This window comes from Leucopleurus acutus, assembly GCF_964270905.1.
Source record: "Leucopleurus acutus genome assembly, chromosome: 12".
Lineage (NCBI taxonomy): Eukaryota > Metazoa > Chordata > Mammalia > Artiodactyla > Delphinidae > Leucopleurus > Leucopleurus acutus.
Genome location: NC_139154.1, coordinates 45801557 through 45816100, shown reverse-complemented (window position 1 = coordinate 45816100; position 14544 = coordinate 45801557). Strand labels below are relative to the sequence as shown.

Below are 14544 nucleotides of genomic sequence, written 5' to 3'. Positions count from 1 at the left end.
GGGTTACCTGTCCTCCCCCTTCCCAGGAAGCTCCCTGGCCTCTCGGGGTCATGAGTGTATGTTGTCTAGGCAGGGCAACGCTCTCTAGGTCTCCAACTGTGGAAAGAGTCCACAGTTAGTATGACCTTGGGGTCCAGTCTTCCTGCTGAGATCTGAATTCATCTACCAACTGAATGTGTAACCTAGACGTCCCAGCAGTCTCCAACTCAGTGTCCTAGACAGCTCATCATTGTCCCCTGGCTGTATCCTACCTCAGCTGGCTGACTACACAGTCCCTCTAAAATTCCATTCATCTTTTTGACACAAACAATGTTGGCCTCTCGAGCTGATACACCTTCTAAGGAGAAGGCAGACTTTCAAAGGATTATTCCACAGGTAATCATTGAGATAATTTTAATCATCTTACAAAGAAAAACAGTAGAAATAATATAAGACTGTTGCTTTTATTGATTATGCCTTGATCTCTGGTTTGTAAGCCATGTTAACTCAATATAGACCTTATGTTACAGAGTTAATGTCACAGTTCTGATACCAAATGGACCCGTTAATATACATTAATCCACAGTCCCTTACCTGAAATATTTGGGGCCAGATGTGTTTCAGAATTCAGAATGTAATTCAAATGCTGTATATTACATGACACCCCAACAAGCCTGGGCAGCACCGATAAGCAACACATTAATAGTCCTACAGAGAAATTCATGAATAATCACTATAAGTAGACATAAAAAGTTCATCTCTTCAGTTTAGGTCAAGTTTTGCCACTAAATGAGTAATGAAAACAGCTTTAGGCTTCCAGAGCTTTTTCATATCTTGGAACTATAAATGAAGCACAGGAGTCGTCTACTGATGGGCCCGCTAATTTCCAGAGGGACCACACAAATTTGCATTCTCTATCCCTTTACCTTTGGAACATTAGCATGAAGTCACTTCCCAGTGAAATGAATGCATTTTCCTACATGCTGACAACATGGTTTTATTGTGTTTTTTCCGTGGCAGGGGATTCATTGCTTTCAGCAGATTTCTCAGAAGGATCAGTGACCCCAAAAATATAATGAAATGTTGCTATTCAGCAAGTTAACATACTTACCAAAGGCGCAGGCAGTTTATACTGGAGGGTTCACCCTATAGGCACATGGCTTGTTACTGAGGGAAGTAGGGACGCACCCTTACACATACAGCCTATCCCCAGACCCAGCTAGAGGGCCACCAGAGACCCACAGGGCACTTGGTCCATGTAGCGCTTGGCCCACCCTCTTGTCACTGAGTCACCTGTCTCCCCGAGTACTCGGGGGCCCTGAGCCTCTCAAGGGTAAACGACTGTCTCGCCCGCTATTGTATTTCCAGCGCCCAGCACCCGGCTGGCAGGGCAGGTGGAAGACGTAAGACATCCCACATGACACAGCCCCCTCTCTTCCAGATTCTGGAGAACACCCCAGAAAATCACGTAGACCACTCCTCTCTGAAGCTGGCCCTTGAGCGGGCAGAGGAGCTCTGCTCGCAAGTTAATGAAGGAGTTCGGGAGAAGGAAAATTCAGACCGACTGGAGTGGATCCAGACTCACGTGCAGTGTGAAGGTCTCGCGGAGGTGAGGCCTGTGGGGCTGAGCTGGGTGCCGCCAGGCAGGCTCTGGGTGAGGAACCAGGTTCGTGCCTTCCCCTAGTGTAGACAGTGTGTGCCTCAGCTCAGCCCATGCAGACTCACCATCCTGCCCATTCTTGGGTTGTCATCTTCCTTTCTCATAAAGAGAGATGTTTTGAGTTCTTTGAATTCAGCCAGGAGAATCAGTATTCTGTGGTTTTGTAAGTAATTATTTTCACTGTGCCAGTTTGAACTTTGAAGAGAAATAAATGTAAGGATCTTCTGTGTAAAAGTGAATGATTACAGCCACATTTCCACCTAGAAGGTCTACCGCACCTCCCGCAGGTCCAGGGCGCTGGCCTCGCCAGGGGTGCTGGGAGTTACAAAGTGACAGTTTCTTTCTCTTTAAGCAACTTGTTTTCAACTCCCTCACCAACTGCCTGGGACCCCGCAAGCTCCTGCACAGCGGAAAGCTGTACAAGACCAAGAGCAACAAGGAGCTGCACGGGTTCCTCTTCAATGACTTCCTGCTTCTCACCTACATGGTCAAGCAGTTTGCTGTTTCCTCAGGCTCCGAGAAACTTTTCAGCTCTAAGTCCAACGCTCAATTCAAAATGTATAAAATGGTAAGTGTCACGTTCCTGGCAGTAGCATCAAGAGCACAACGAGGTGTTTCCTTTACTTTAAGGACCTCCTTCCCAGCTTGAGCCTTTCCTGTCCTCATGGGACTCTCTCATGGGACCTGCCTCCAGACGGCTCACGCTTCCTTTGTCACTTCCCAGGGAAGAAGCCTAGTGTGGCTGGGCCTTCACTGCCCTCTGACAGCCACCAGCTGGATTCCAGCTATGGATTCCAGCTTCCTTCGCAGCAAACACGATGTGTGATCCCACCTCCGTCCACATTCAGCATCGGGTCTCTCCGTAAAACCAAGGCTGACGGGAAGGGTCAAGTGTCAGTGCCTGGAGGAGAGACCCTGTCACGTGAGCTGTCAAAGACACTCGGTGCTCCTGTCCCCACTAGTAACATCTGATCTACCCTAGATATTTACTTTCATGACACAGAGGCAGTTTCTTTTCTCCTAAGTAAAGGACTCTGGAAGCTAGACCCCTCTACTTCTCAACAAGGCTCTTCAGAACAGACAATTCTGGACGTAGGAGGGTGGAGTGTTCTGACCCATTTCACAGCCTGTGTTTTGGCCCTAATTCTTTCAGCCCATTTTCCTGAATGAAGCCTTGGTGAAACTGCCCACAGACCCTTCCAGCGATGAGCCTGTCTTCCACATTTCTCACATTGACCGGGTCTACACCCTCCGAACAGACAACATTAATGAGAGGTCAGTCCTGACCACGTGTGACCTGCCTTGAGGCCTAGGAGAAAGCCTGACCTCTCCCTCCGCCATAAACCCACCTCCAGCCCGTGCTCACGCCCTATTAATTCTCCCTCCACCACAGTCCCACTGGCAGGCCTTGGTTTAGACGTGCCAGGTTACCGCAAACGCCTCTAACACACTTCCCTGCTTCCAGCCTCTCCTCGGGATCTTCCGAAGTGGGAGAGCCAACACCTCACTTCCTACTGCAATCCCTCAGGGACAGTCTGTGCTCCTTCGCCTGCTCTCTGAGGCCGTCCCGTGCCTCTGGGTCTCAGTCCCATCCCTGCACTCCCGCCGGATTGTCTGCCCTCCCCCACAGCCCTCTGCATGGGTGCCTTCTTCCCTCCCTGCCTGGCCAGCTACGCGTCCTCTGTCCTCTGGGTGTAGCTCCTCCTCCGCTGTGTGCACAGCTCTCTGCAATAGAACCTGTCATTTGTCGTGCTGAGCTGCCATTGCATCTTCCATCTCTGTGCGCCCAGCACCTGACAAGTGCTTGGTGCTGTCAAGAACTTTCTAGAAATTCTCAGCTTGATCCTCAATTAGCAAACAAGTCCTCCAGTTGAATTACTGTGAAGTCTATGATTGGGAACTTCTCAAAGCCAAGGTTAGCAAGCACAGAGCTCTGGGGCTCCTGGTGGACCTGTGAGCCGTGTGCGAAGTCTGCCCGATGGCACTCTGCTTCTCCTCCAGGACGGCCTGGGTCCAGAAGATCAAGGCGGCATCTGAGCAGTACATCGACACCGAAAAGAAGAAACGGGAGAAGGCTTATCAAGGTAGTCGGGGGGGGGGGGGGTGCCTGGGAGGGTTGGAACCAGCCACCAGGGGGCCCTGGGCACTGGGCGGGGGTCCCAGCTTCAGGGCACAGGCTGCTGCTCCTGCAGTGAGGGGATAAACAGGGACAGCCTGAAAGACCAGACTTGCCGCAAGCGAGCTCGGCAGAGCTTGCTCGGCCTCCCACAGCCGTTTCAAACCTCCTGGGGGCCTCCCTGAGCCCCCCCGCACTGTCCCCTACATAGACTGGGGTCATCCAGTGCGAGCCCTGGGACCTCCCTTCTCTCTGTGGCAAGGTCCCTGTCCCTCCTCCCCACACACACTCTTCACTCCTGTTTCCAGGAAGAGGGGTCTGTCCTTTGCATAACCAGCCCTGCCTCTGCTTGGTCCATTTTGCTCCATCAAACTTCACTTCTACAGCCGTTTCCCCTCTGCTCCTCCCCCACCCAGCCTCTACCCCACCCCTCCTCCAGGTCCAGCCAGCCTCCTCCCAGCACTGGGTCCGGGACCCTACACTCAGAGCCTTTCACTCCGCTTGCTGTCCCATCAATCTGTGCGAATGGCTTGCTCACACGACGTCAGTGACCACCCCCAACAACTTGGCTCGCTTTCCCCAACAGCAGGAAATTGAGGCCCCTCCCTCCCCCGGACCCCATGACACCCCTGAGGGTCCTTGTACCATCAGATCTTCTTTCATCATCTCCTTCCTAGCTCTGCTTCCTCCCACCCTACCCCGAGAGTTCTGAGCCTCCCTCCCTCGTGTCACCCCAGCTTCAGTGGTCACGGCTGGCCTGCTGTCCCTGCAGCCGCTGCTCTCCAGAAACACCTGCACCACTCCTCCTGTTGGATTAACCTCCTTCCAGAAGTAGCTCCTCCCGATAATCTCAGTGGCCGGTAGTATTGTCCTTGGGCGCACACTGGAAATGTGCTCTCTGACCATCCCCATCCCCCTGCATCTCTAGACAGTTGCAGAGTCCCGCATAGATTCTCTCCATGGTTCTCTTCCCCATTTGCATAGCCCTGTCCTCTCCTGGTGGCACAGCCCTATTAAGACCCTCCAGTCTCCCACCAGGCTCTGGCACAAGGCCCCTCCCTAAGTCCTCCCACTTAGGTTCCTGGCTGCTGGGGTTGCAGCTCTTTATGTTTTTTTATTCAGGTTTCCCTTATTTTGTTATATACTCCTGAAAGGTATACGTAAATTGGCTTTTGCTAATTGAATCTTATTTTAATGGTACTTTAAAGGCATGTTATTGAAAAATCAATGATTGAATCTTTTCAGAAAGCATATAATGATCTCTTAATTGGTCAAAGATAAATCGAAGTTTTTCTTTACACCATTATCTGTACATATTGTTACGCACTTACCATGTGTTCCATTCTTTAGACCTTTATTACTTAACTCTGTGCCAGGCCCTGTGCTAGGCTTAACTGGGCCTACAAAATGAATATGGCCCAGCCCTGCCTTCAAGGGGAACTGAATGCCAGTGCCTGCTGGGCGGGTGGGCACATAGGAGGGGTGGGCCACTTCTCACAGAGAAGGTTCTACTTGCCCTGAGCTTTGAAAAGTCAGTAGCTCACCAAGCAGCTTTTGTTAGTTTTTAAACCCCTAAGGGCAAACCCTGCTTAACTAACTTTATAGTTACCAAGATAATCTGAGTTCACTAACTCATTTCTCTCCATATTAAAAGTGTTTCTGAGTACCTCCTAAAATAAGGTCTTAAGTAAAAGTTCATAAGCTAAAGTGTTTACATGTAATTGGAATTATGGTGATTGGTTAAGAAAGTAGACTTTGAGGGCTTCCCTGGTGGTCCAGTCCACTTGCACTGCAGGGAGCACGGGTTCAATCCCTGGTTGGGGAACTAAGATCCCACATGCCACGCAGCACAGCCAAAAATAATAATAATTAAAAATAAATTCTAAAAAAAGAAAGTGGACTTTGGTATCTGATGTGTTTTTGACCTTGCCGTTTTAGAAGCTCTGTGACATAAGCACGTTATAGTCATTTCTAAGACTCAGTTTTCTCATATATGACAATGGCAGTTATAAAGAGCTACGTTGTAAATGTGCAGTTTAAGTATTATAACTTATGTAAAAGTCGATCACATGCCTAACACAAAGTAAGTATCCAATAAATGTTAGCTGCTTTTAAGTGCTGAATGAATATAATGTGTGGTGATGTTATTACTATTACTACTTGCTAGGCAGTGGAGGGGTTAATACAAGGATGAATAAACAGTCTGTGCTCTGCCATGGCCCCTCCTGACAGAGGGGATGGACTGACACAGAAGTTCAGACCCAGCAGGCTGTGGGATGCACAGAGGAGGGAAGGGATCCAGGAGGTGAGATTGGACCTGCATGCTGAAGGATGTATAGGATGCTGATGGGCAGAGATGGTGGCGAGGTACCCTAGCAGGCGACACAGCCTGGGCAAAGTCACAGAGCAGCCAGATGCTGCCAGGCCCAGTTCAGTGGCACGTGAGGCTGGGGAGTGCTGGGGTTGGTCAGAAAGACAAGACTATCTACAGCTTAGCGTCATCACTCTGCTGTCTGCATTCTCAGAGAAGAAATTAACATCACTACTCTTCCTCTTTTGTAGCTCGCTCTCAAAAGTCTTCAGGCATCGGGCGTCTGATGGTGCATGTCATTGAAGCTACAGAACTAAAAGCCTGTAAACCAAATGGTAAATGCTTCTTTCATTCAACTGGTGTGGTAACTACCCTGCTCTTTGCTGATAACTCTTCTGAACATTGAATAACGGGACACTTTTTAAAAGTCAGTATTTCCAGTGCCACTAAAATGGTTATTGGACCAAAATTATTATCACTCTAGTTTCCCAATAAATACCGATGCCTCCTTCCTCAGTGCTTCTGAGTAGAGAAGGCAGGAAGCAAGCTGCACTGACACATGCTCATGGGGAGCAGCCCTGGCATTCGCGCCCACAGTCCCTCCCCAGGTTTATGATGCTGTCAGCACTGGGAACAGAGACCACAAGGCAGATGCAGACCCTCAGGCAGTGACCCCTGCGGCCATGGTCTATAGAGAAACATCTGTGTAGATCCTGCTTCTGCTCGAAGAAGGCCCTCTTGTCACATGCCACATGTATACTGGTTTGTTTTTGTTCAGGAAAGAGCAATCCATACTGTGAAATCAGCATGGGCTCCCAGAGCTACACCACCAGAACCCTTCAGGACACACTAAATCCCAAGTGGAATTTTAACTGCCAGTTCTTTATTAAGGATCTTTATCAGGATGTGCTGTGTCTTACCATGTTCGACAGAGACCAGTTTTCACCAGATGGTAAAGTATAACTCCGGGGGGGTGGGGGCGGGGATATGAAGTTTCCCCCATACTCTAGGATCTGGGGTCTGGAAGCCGGGTGCTCAGCCTTGTTTTTACCCCAAGACACCTAAGGGCAGTGACACAGGCCATGGTCCTCCGCAGCTCTCAGTGGCTGCAGGTGGGATACCTTCTCAGGGGAAAGGGGGGGTGGCCTCAGGTGTGTTTCAGGTCTTTGACCCCAGTCACCCCTGCTTATTACCTAATGGAAACGCTGTGCTCCTGGCACCTACTGAATGGGTGAGCCATTCCCTGACCAAAGAGGCTTGGATTCCCAGCAGTTTGAGTTTCCCTCACACAAATCCCTTGTTCTGCATGCATCCATCCATTCACAGTATCCAACGGCCATTAACCAAAAGAAGTTACTTGTTTTGAATTTGAAAGTTTTATGAATCCTGTTTCAGACACTCCTTCTGTGATAGTTTTTTAACAGTTTTTTAAAGAAGACTTTTGACTCTCACTTGTCTATTCACCAGATTTCCTGGGTCGCACTGAAGTTCCAGTGGCAAAAATTCGAACAGAACAGGAAAGCAAAGGCCCTACAACCCGCCGACTGCTGCTGCATGAGGTCCCCACTGGGGAGGTCTGGGTGCGCTTTGACCTGCAGCTTTTTGAGCAAAAAACTCTCCTGTAGGGGCCTTAGGGATCTGCCCACTAGGCTGGGGCTGGAGAAGATAGCCGGTGCTGCCCCTGAGCTGGCGGAGCATCGCGCCGCTTCATCCATCACAAGGCCACGCATGCTGGGGCCTCTATTTTATCGCACACTAAATCGCTAGCAATCTATGCAAACATGACCTTCCCTATAAATAAACCAAACCCCATAGCACAGTGCCTTGTATTAGTGTTAACATGTTCGGCTGTGTTTAGATGCCAGGATTTCCATTTTCAGGGCTATAAAAAGTATTATGTGGAAATGAGGCATCAGACCACCAGACGTTACCACTTGGTTGAATGTGTCCACTGTGGGTGGTTTGGGTGACGCTGTAACCATTTCACACCACGTGACCTCCGCTGGGTCACAGCCACTCAGGAGGTGAAGGACTGGGAAGAAATGCAGCCTCAGCGTGGGAACAGCCTGATTACGGAAATAGTGTCCACTTGTGCACTGAATAAAAACAGAAACTTGATCATTTTATTCCTGATTAGATTTTATCATTCTCTGCTGAGACAATATAGTTTGAAATCTAAGGGGGAAAGCTTGATTTACTTTAAATACTGTGAACTCTAATGATGCAGAAAATATTTTTCAGCGTTAATTTTCTGAGGTATAAATTATTTATGTAAATTCCTTGTTTTTGCATATGTCATAGGACATGCATCTTTAAGCTTTATCATTGCCAATATGTACAGAAAGAGAATAAAAATATAAGTTTATGAATGTAACTTCAAAGCCTGACTGATTTACTTTCTATGTGAAAGGCTTTTAAAAGGTAATTTCAGGGGCTGCTTGTAATGAATCAGGACAGAATGTGGCGGGGGAGTAGTCAGTCAGGAGACCCCAGAGCCTCGTCTTGACTGCCATTGACTTGCTCTGTGACTCTGGTCACTTTACCTACTGTTTCTGGGGCTTGGTTTCTTTGATGGCTAGAATGGATGATCTCTGTGGGAGCTAGAGCGTTCCCTTTTGAGTGCCTCTGTTTGCCTAGCTGAGTAAACCCTCAGGGGTAACTTAGCCATGAAGAAAATGCACAAGTATTAAAAATCATCAGCAGGTCCCTCAGCCCCTCCAGCTCCAGAAGCACCTGTCTCCCTCCCCCTGCCCCCATGCTGTCAGAGACACATCCACACCTGTCAGAGCTGTTTACTCAGCCTCTGGATTTTGAAATGTGAACTCTGTCTTGAACACTGATAAAAATAAGGTCTTTCTTACACACTAAATCCCTGGGTTAATGAGTACAACTGGGAAAAGATCTGCCTTTTGGAAGGAATCACACAGGCTACAGAAGCCCTGATTTCTCAGGGAGCAGGTGTTCTCTAGCAGCTATAAGGAAGGATTCAAATGTCCCCACACCATAGCCCCTGTTTCTGCCTAAACATAATCACTGGACAAAGAAAAACTGGAAAACAATTCAGAATATTCAAGGAAAAAAAATCCATCATTCCAGGTATTGATCCTGGGCACTGATGGGCTAAAACACAGACCTAAAAGGAATACGCCCCAGTGTCAAAGGAAGAGACGCTCAATATCTGAACCCAGACAATTAAGAATGTTGCTCAATTTAGGGAAAGTCTGGCTGCTCAGGCTCAGCCGCACTGAGCAAAGCAAACTGCTGATCTTCTACAGGGTTCTGAGACTCGAGCTGTGTTGGTTATGGAGGCAGGTGTGGGCTGATGTTCACAAGTCTGCCTCTGACCAGCTGACTTTCAAAGCATACAGCTGCCACTGATGTCAGGCAGGCTTAAAACCAGTCCTGGGGTTACCTGTGACCATAGCTATAGGATAATCCTTTCCTGGGACTGTGGGACTTCCTCACTGGGATGAACTGTGGCTAGTGCCATGTCTCCATGTCTAGATATGTTAGCATTCTTGTGGGACTCAGGACAGAGGAGCCTGCAAGAGGTGAGTCAGACAACTATGAAGTTACAGAGGATAGTTAATGGCAGTACTTCCAGCAACTCCAGTCACCCCCTTTGATGGAGGAACATGGCACTGCTCCTTAAGAAGTCACATCCTCTCCTGACAAAAACGGTAGCCTGATTTTCTGAAGGGCGAGGAAGGGACTACCTTACACTACCTACCCCTCCAGGGGAAAGACTGAGTGGCTGGAGGAGAGCCCAGCAAGCCCCTCCCGTGCTCTTCAGGATCAGGGTGCCCAGGCGGGCACGCCGGACAGCTCCACGCTCTGAAAGGGGACCCAAATTCTGAGCAGTCTAACATCACAAAGTCAGAGTGGCTTCGAGGAGATCGAGTGCCCTGGTGAATGACCATGCGCTTTGGCACCAGAGGGACTGGACGTGGGATAGAGAACACCGCCACTTTCAAACCGTGCAGCTGACCTGGAGCGACTTAGCAAACCTCTGAGCTTTGTGTAATGGAAGGTGATAATACTACCTTGCTGGGAAATTTTTTAAATGAATACACAGTACCTCACGCAGTTCCCGATTCACAAGGAGAGCTCAATAAACAGTAACTTATTATTCGGATATTCCTCAATTTAGGGAAAGTCTGGCTGGTCAGGCTGAGCTGCATTGAGCAAAGCAAACTGATCTTCTATTTCTTTCTTCTGTTTTTCCATTTCTGGAGAGAAAAAATGTTGGCAACGTTTTAACTGTTGTAGAGACACTGCAAAGTAAAGGTCAGCAAAGCTTTGTTACAAATGGCCCCTTATGGGGCACAGTTCCGGGGGCCCAGGACCTCTGCTGTCATCACTCTTCTTTCCACGGGCTGTGACCTCTGCCTCTGCTGGCCTTCCCCACCTACCCAGGATCTGGGTCTGTGCCGTCTGGTTCCTAAAACCTATTGACAGAAGAGCTGAGTGTAGGGTGGGGAAGAGGGGCTAACGAGACAGGGAGGAACTTCCCGGCTGATTCCAACTGACACTCATCTTCCGGGCAGCTTCCCAGCCAGCCCTCCCCTCACCTTACCCTCACTCTATCTGGGGTCTGCACCTCTCAGACAGGGCTTCCCGTGTCTCTGGACTCCACACAGCACTAACTTTCTGTGGTGTGGGAGAGATGACCAGCTCTCCATGAGACGCCAGCTCTCCCTGCCACTGTGCTCTGAGCAGCAGGGACTACTCTTCCCAGCACCCCCTGCCCCCTGCAGTTAGGGGCCGCCTTGTGACTTGGTCCTGGGAGCCCCCCTACACCCCCAGGCCAGACGTCCTCCATGACCTCTTCCCTTTTCAGTCTGACAGGAATGAATTCCTGGGGCAAGCTTAGCAGCCAGGTGCTGGAGATGAGAAATGTTCCTACAGCCAGGCGCCCTAAAGACTGCATGAAAGAGGGACGGCCTGCCAACCTGCTGACCCACCGGCTCCGGTACAGGAGCAAAAAATAAACTTCCAGTGTACGTAACCCACGTTCCACTTTTTGATCTCTTGGGAGCAACAGTTAGGCTGCCCTACCGTAAGGGCCTGGCTGACCACAGTCACGTTCAAACCTGACTGAGGGGCTGGCTCCCCGTGCTCTCAGACAGAAATACGCTCAGAGGTAACTTACCACATGAGAGGCATCCGTTTCTCTCTGGACAGACAGGAGAACAACGGGATTGGGCAGGAGTTGGGTCACAAAATACCTATCTAACAAGGTTTTTAAGCTAGAGAAAAGGACAGCCCCTCGCGCTTTGTGTGTGGTGGAGGGAAGGAGCCAGGCTGGTGAGTGAAAGAAGAGATGCAAAAATCTACAGTTCGCTCAGAACGGCAGGAAGCTACTACCTACCAAGTGCCCGAAGCCCTCCCTAGAAGCGTCCTAACCCTCAGGCTTCAGGGTACAGGTTGTGGGAGAGAGGATGGAAGGGGAAATAGACCGTGAGCTGTCAGCTGTACCAACCAGGGTGTGAGCTCTGGGTAGGAAATCTGTGCATGGAAATTTCCTGCATGTAAAGGCCCTTCACATAAACTATCATTTTGCCCCAATTTTTTTTTTAGTATAAATTTCATTTCAAAAGATTCCCACCTGTTGTGACCAAACTATGGAGAACAAAATTTTTGGTCTGGTTTGGATGTAATAAGCAGTAAATGGTAGGAAAATGGCAGGAGAGCAAAAACTCAGAAAAAAAGAGCTGAGGGTATCCTAGAGGGAAGATCCCCTCTGGCCAGGTTTTCTCTCACCTTATGAAGGGCACAATCTGTCCCCCAGAAGTGGGGTCCGGGGTCCCACAATCTCCTTTCTGAGCGTCTTCACCCAAGGCTCTCCTGCCAAAGGGTGCCCAGAAGAGACCCCACCACTTCTTCTGCATGAAATAAATCCTCCTTCTGCCTCCTCTTTCTCACTCCCTTCTTTGGCTACTACTGCCTGTTCTGCCCTCAGAGTCTGTCTGAGAGGAAGGGATTTGTCAATGGATTCTGGACTCTGTTTGCTATCTGTCGGATGTTACACAACTCTGCCATCCGAGCCCTGTTCCCCCCAGATCTCTGCTCACCAGACTCTTCTTTTCATGCTTTTTACTCCTGGCCAAGCTTCGAGGAATAAAACTGCCTTTCAGAAACAGTCTGACTTAGGTCACTAGTCGTTTTCTCTTTATCAGGCAGATATTTCTCTTCTGCACAGACAAGCTTTTCAGGACTGCAAAGAAAAGTAGAAAAAATTTACCTTAATTCAGTATAAACAGAATTGTACCATTCAATAACTGTCTGAAAATTAAGTTAAGGAACTCAATACTCACTTGATGAAAAAGAGACTGAGAAAACATCACTTTGTGGCCGTCAATCAGTCTGCGCCACCCACACCTCTGCTGCGGCCACTCTTAGGCAGTAAGTCACGTGACCTTCTCAGGCTGTGGCAGAGGCTCCTGACCCAGAGCCTCAGGCCCTAGAGCTGTAATTGGGACAGAGGGGCTCCAGGCAGCTTTAGAGGGCTCAGACCAGAAAGGCAGGACCAGGGCATCCATTTTCCAGGACATGCACAAGAAAGCAGAGAAAGAGAAAGGAAGCAGTTCACAAAGAGAAGCTATGACGAATGCCACACAGTCCCAAAGAGGAAAGGACTGGCCTCGTGGTCTCTCAAGTGGCCTGGCTATCTTCCTGACTGCTATGGTCTGAATGTTTGTGTCCCCCCAAAATTCAGATGTTGAAACACAACCCACAATGTGATGTTATTAGGAGGTGAGGCGTTTGGGAGGTGATTAGGTCATGAGGGCAGAGACCTCATAAATGGGATTAGTGACCTTATCAAACAGGCCTAAGAGAGTTCCCTTACCCCTTCCACAGTGTCAACCACAAAGCAGGTCCTTACCAGACACTGAATCTGCTGGCACCTTGATCTTGGACTTCCCTGCCTCCACAACTGAGAGAAATGTATTTCTGTCATTTATAAGCCACCCAGTCTCGTATCCTGTTATAGCAGCCTGAACAGACAGAGACACTGACTGTGGCTTCCATGACAGACTGATGCTTTCTAACATACCCAGGCCCCCTTGCCTTTTTTTTTTTTAACTTGACAAGGACTCTGCTTTTTGTAATCAAACTGTCTCTAACATAGCCACCTTGCTCTTAAGTCCTTTTCTTACTTTATTGAACAGCCACCTGAGGCACCTCCAGGAGTGTCCTCTCAGAATGTTTCCCAGGGCTGTCTCCACTCCTGCCCTGGGAAGCCCAGGCCTATCTAGAGAAATCACCGCCTCCTTCATTCCTCCATTCCTGCCTTCCTTCCTTTACTCATCATACAATGTTCCAGCTAAGCATTTACTCATCAATGTTCCCAGAAGCATTTACTCATCATACAATGTTCCAGCTAAGTGCTGGGAGCACCAAGATAAGTTAGCAGCCCCTGCCCTCAAGGGGCTTGCTGTAGAGGCAAGAGGCAAATGGGAGAGTAGAGGTACTTCATCGTGTGATAATCCTCTCAAGTGCTGACTTGACCCAGATATTTCTGTGCTTTAGTATATTTCTTTTCTTTAGGGAGTGGGGATTTTTTAGAAGAAGCCAGAAAAGGTGGCAGGATTCAGAGGGCACCTTATGTGCTATGTTGAGTCTGGACATTATTGGAAGGGTTATGGGAAGCTACTGAAGGGTTTTCTGTTGGGGAGGGTTGATCACTTCAAAAAGATGGAAAGGTAGAGAGTCCATCAGAAGAGACAGACCCAAGCGCAGAATACCAGTTAAGGAGCTATGACCGTCTATAAAGGCTGAGGAGCCAGAGAAGGGAGATGAGGAAATAAAGCAATATAAAGTCTTTGTCTTGCTAGGGGATGGGGAGTTATATAATTATTGACATTTAAATAAAAATATTTGTTAAAACTGATAAAGAAACCATGAAACCAGAAATAGAACATAAAACTTCCAAATCACAAGAAAACAAAGTAGTGTTGTTCATTCCAGCAAAACTCAGGATGGGGGATAAAAAGGAAACACCAAGAAAACACAACAGGGCTTTTTCTTTTTTTTCTTTCTCTCTCTCTTTCTTCCTCTCTTTCTTTCTCTCTTTTATAATTTTTTTTTTGTAGAATTTATAAGTCTGCACAGACTGACACTCCTGCTGCAAAAACTAGAGAAAAATAAAAAGAATTCACCTCCTTCCGGCCCCACAAAATTCATACTTTAAAGTCTTTGGACAGCAGTGTAAACAATTCCAGAGAAGAAAGAGCCCTTCCAGAATGAGCTGGCAATCTCTGGCTACTTTGTCCCCTGGGAGCTTTGGCCAACATCAGGTAGCAGGGACTGACTCCTCCATGCCCCCGGCGTACCTCTGGTGGATCTTTCCTTCCAGGCCTGGTGCTGTCCTTGAAAGTGAGTAGTCAACCTTGTTCTGAACACCACCCCACCCTGCGGAGGGGGGATCAAACCAGGGCACTTGAAAGAGGTCCCCTCAGGCCCTGAATATAGACA

General features: G+C 48.6%; 1 protein-coding gene and 1 long non-coding RNA gene across 3 annotated transcripts in view; one reads left to right on the top strand and one right to left on the bottom strand.

Moving 5' to 3' along the window:
* Positions 1 to 7800, top strand: part of ITSN2 (intersectin 2) — a 159671-nt gene extending 151871 nt beyond the window's left edge. Inside the window, exons 33-39 of one of the 2 annotated variants that reach the window (XM_082852152.1) lie at positions 1421 to 1588; positions 1992 to 2207; positions 2793 to 2914; positions 3641 to 3723; positions 6318 to 6401; positions 6845 to 7018; positions 7534 to 7800. In XM_082852152.1, the coding sequence (XP_082708278.1) occupies positions 1421 to 1588; positions 1992 to 2207; positions 2793 to 2914; positions 3641 to 3723; positions 6318 to 6401; positions 6845 to 7018; positions 7534 to 7691 (1005 nt within the window). In that variant the 3' untranslated portion in view covers positions 7692 to 7800. Of the gene's footprint in view, positions 1 to 1420; positions 1589 to 1991; positions 2208 to 2792; positions 2915 to 3640; positions 3724 to 6317; positions 6523 to 6844; positions 7019 to 7533 lie in introns of those variants that run through there. The other variant, XM_082852150.1, reaches the window with a different exon arrangement.
* On the bottom strand, positions 3626 to 12276 carry LOC309970030. The gene is made up of 3 exons (XR_014326663.1): positions 12141 to 12276; positions 10145 to 10295; positions 3626 to 3672 (listed from the first exon to the last, which is right to left on the bottom strand). It is a non-coding gene; the product is annotated as an uncharacterized lncRNA (long non-coding RNA).
* Between the last annotated feature and the right edge of the window lie 2268 nt (positions 12277 to 14544).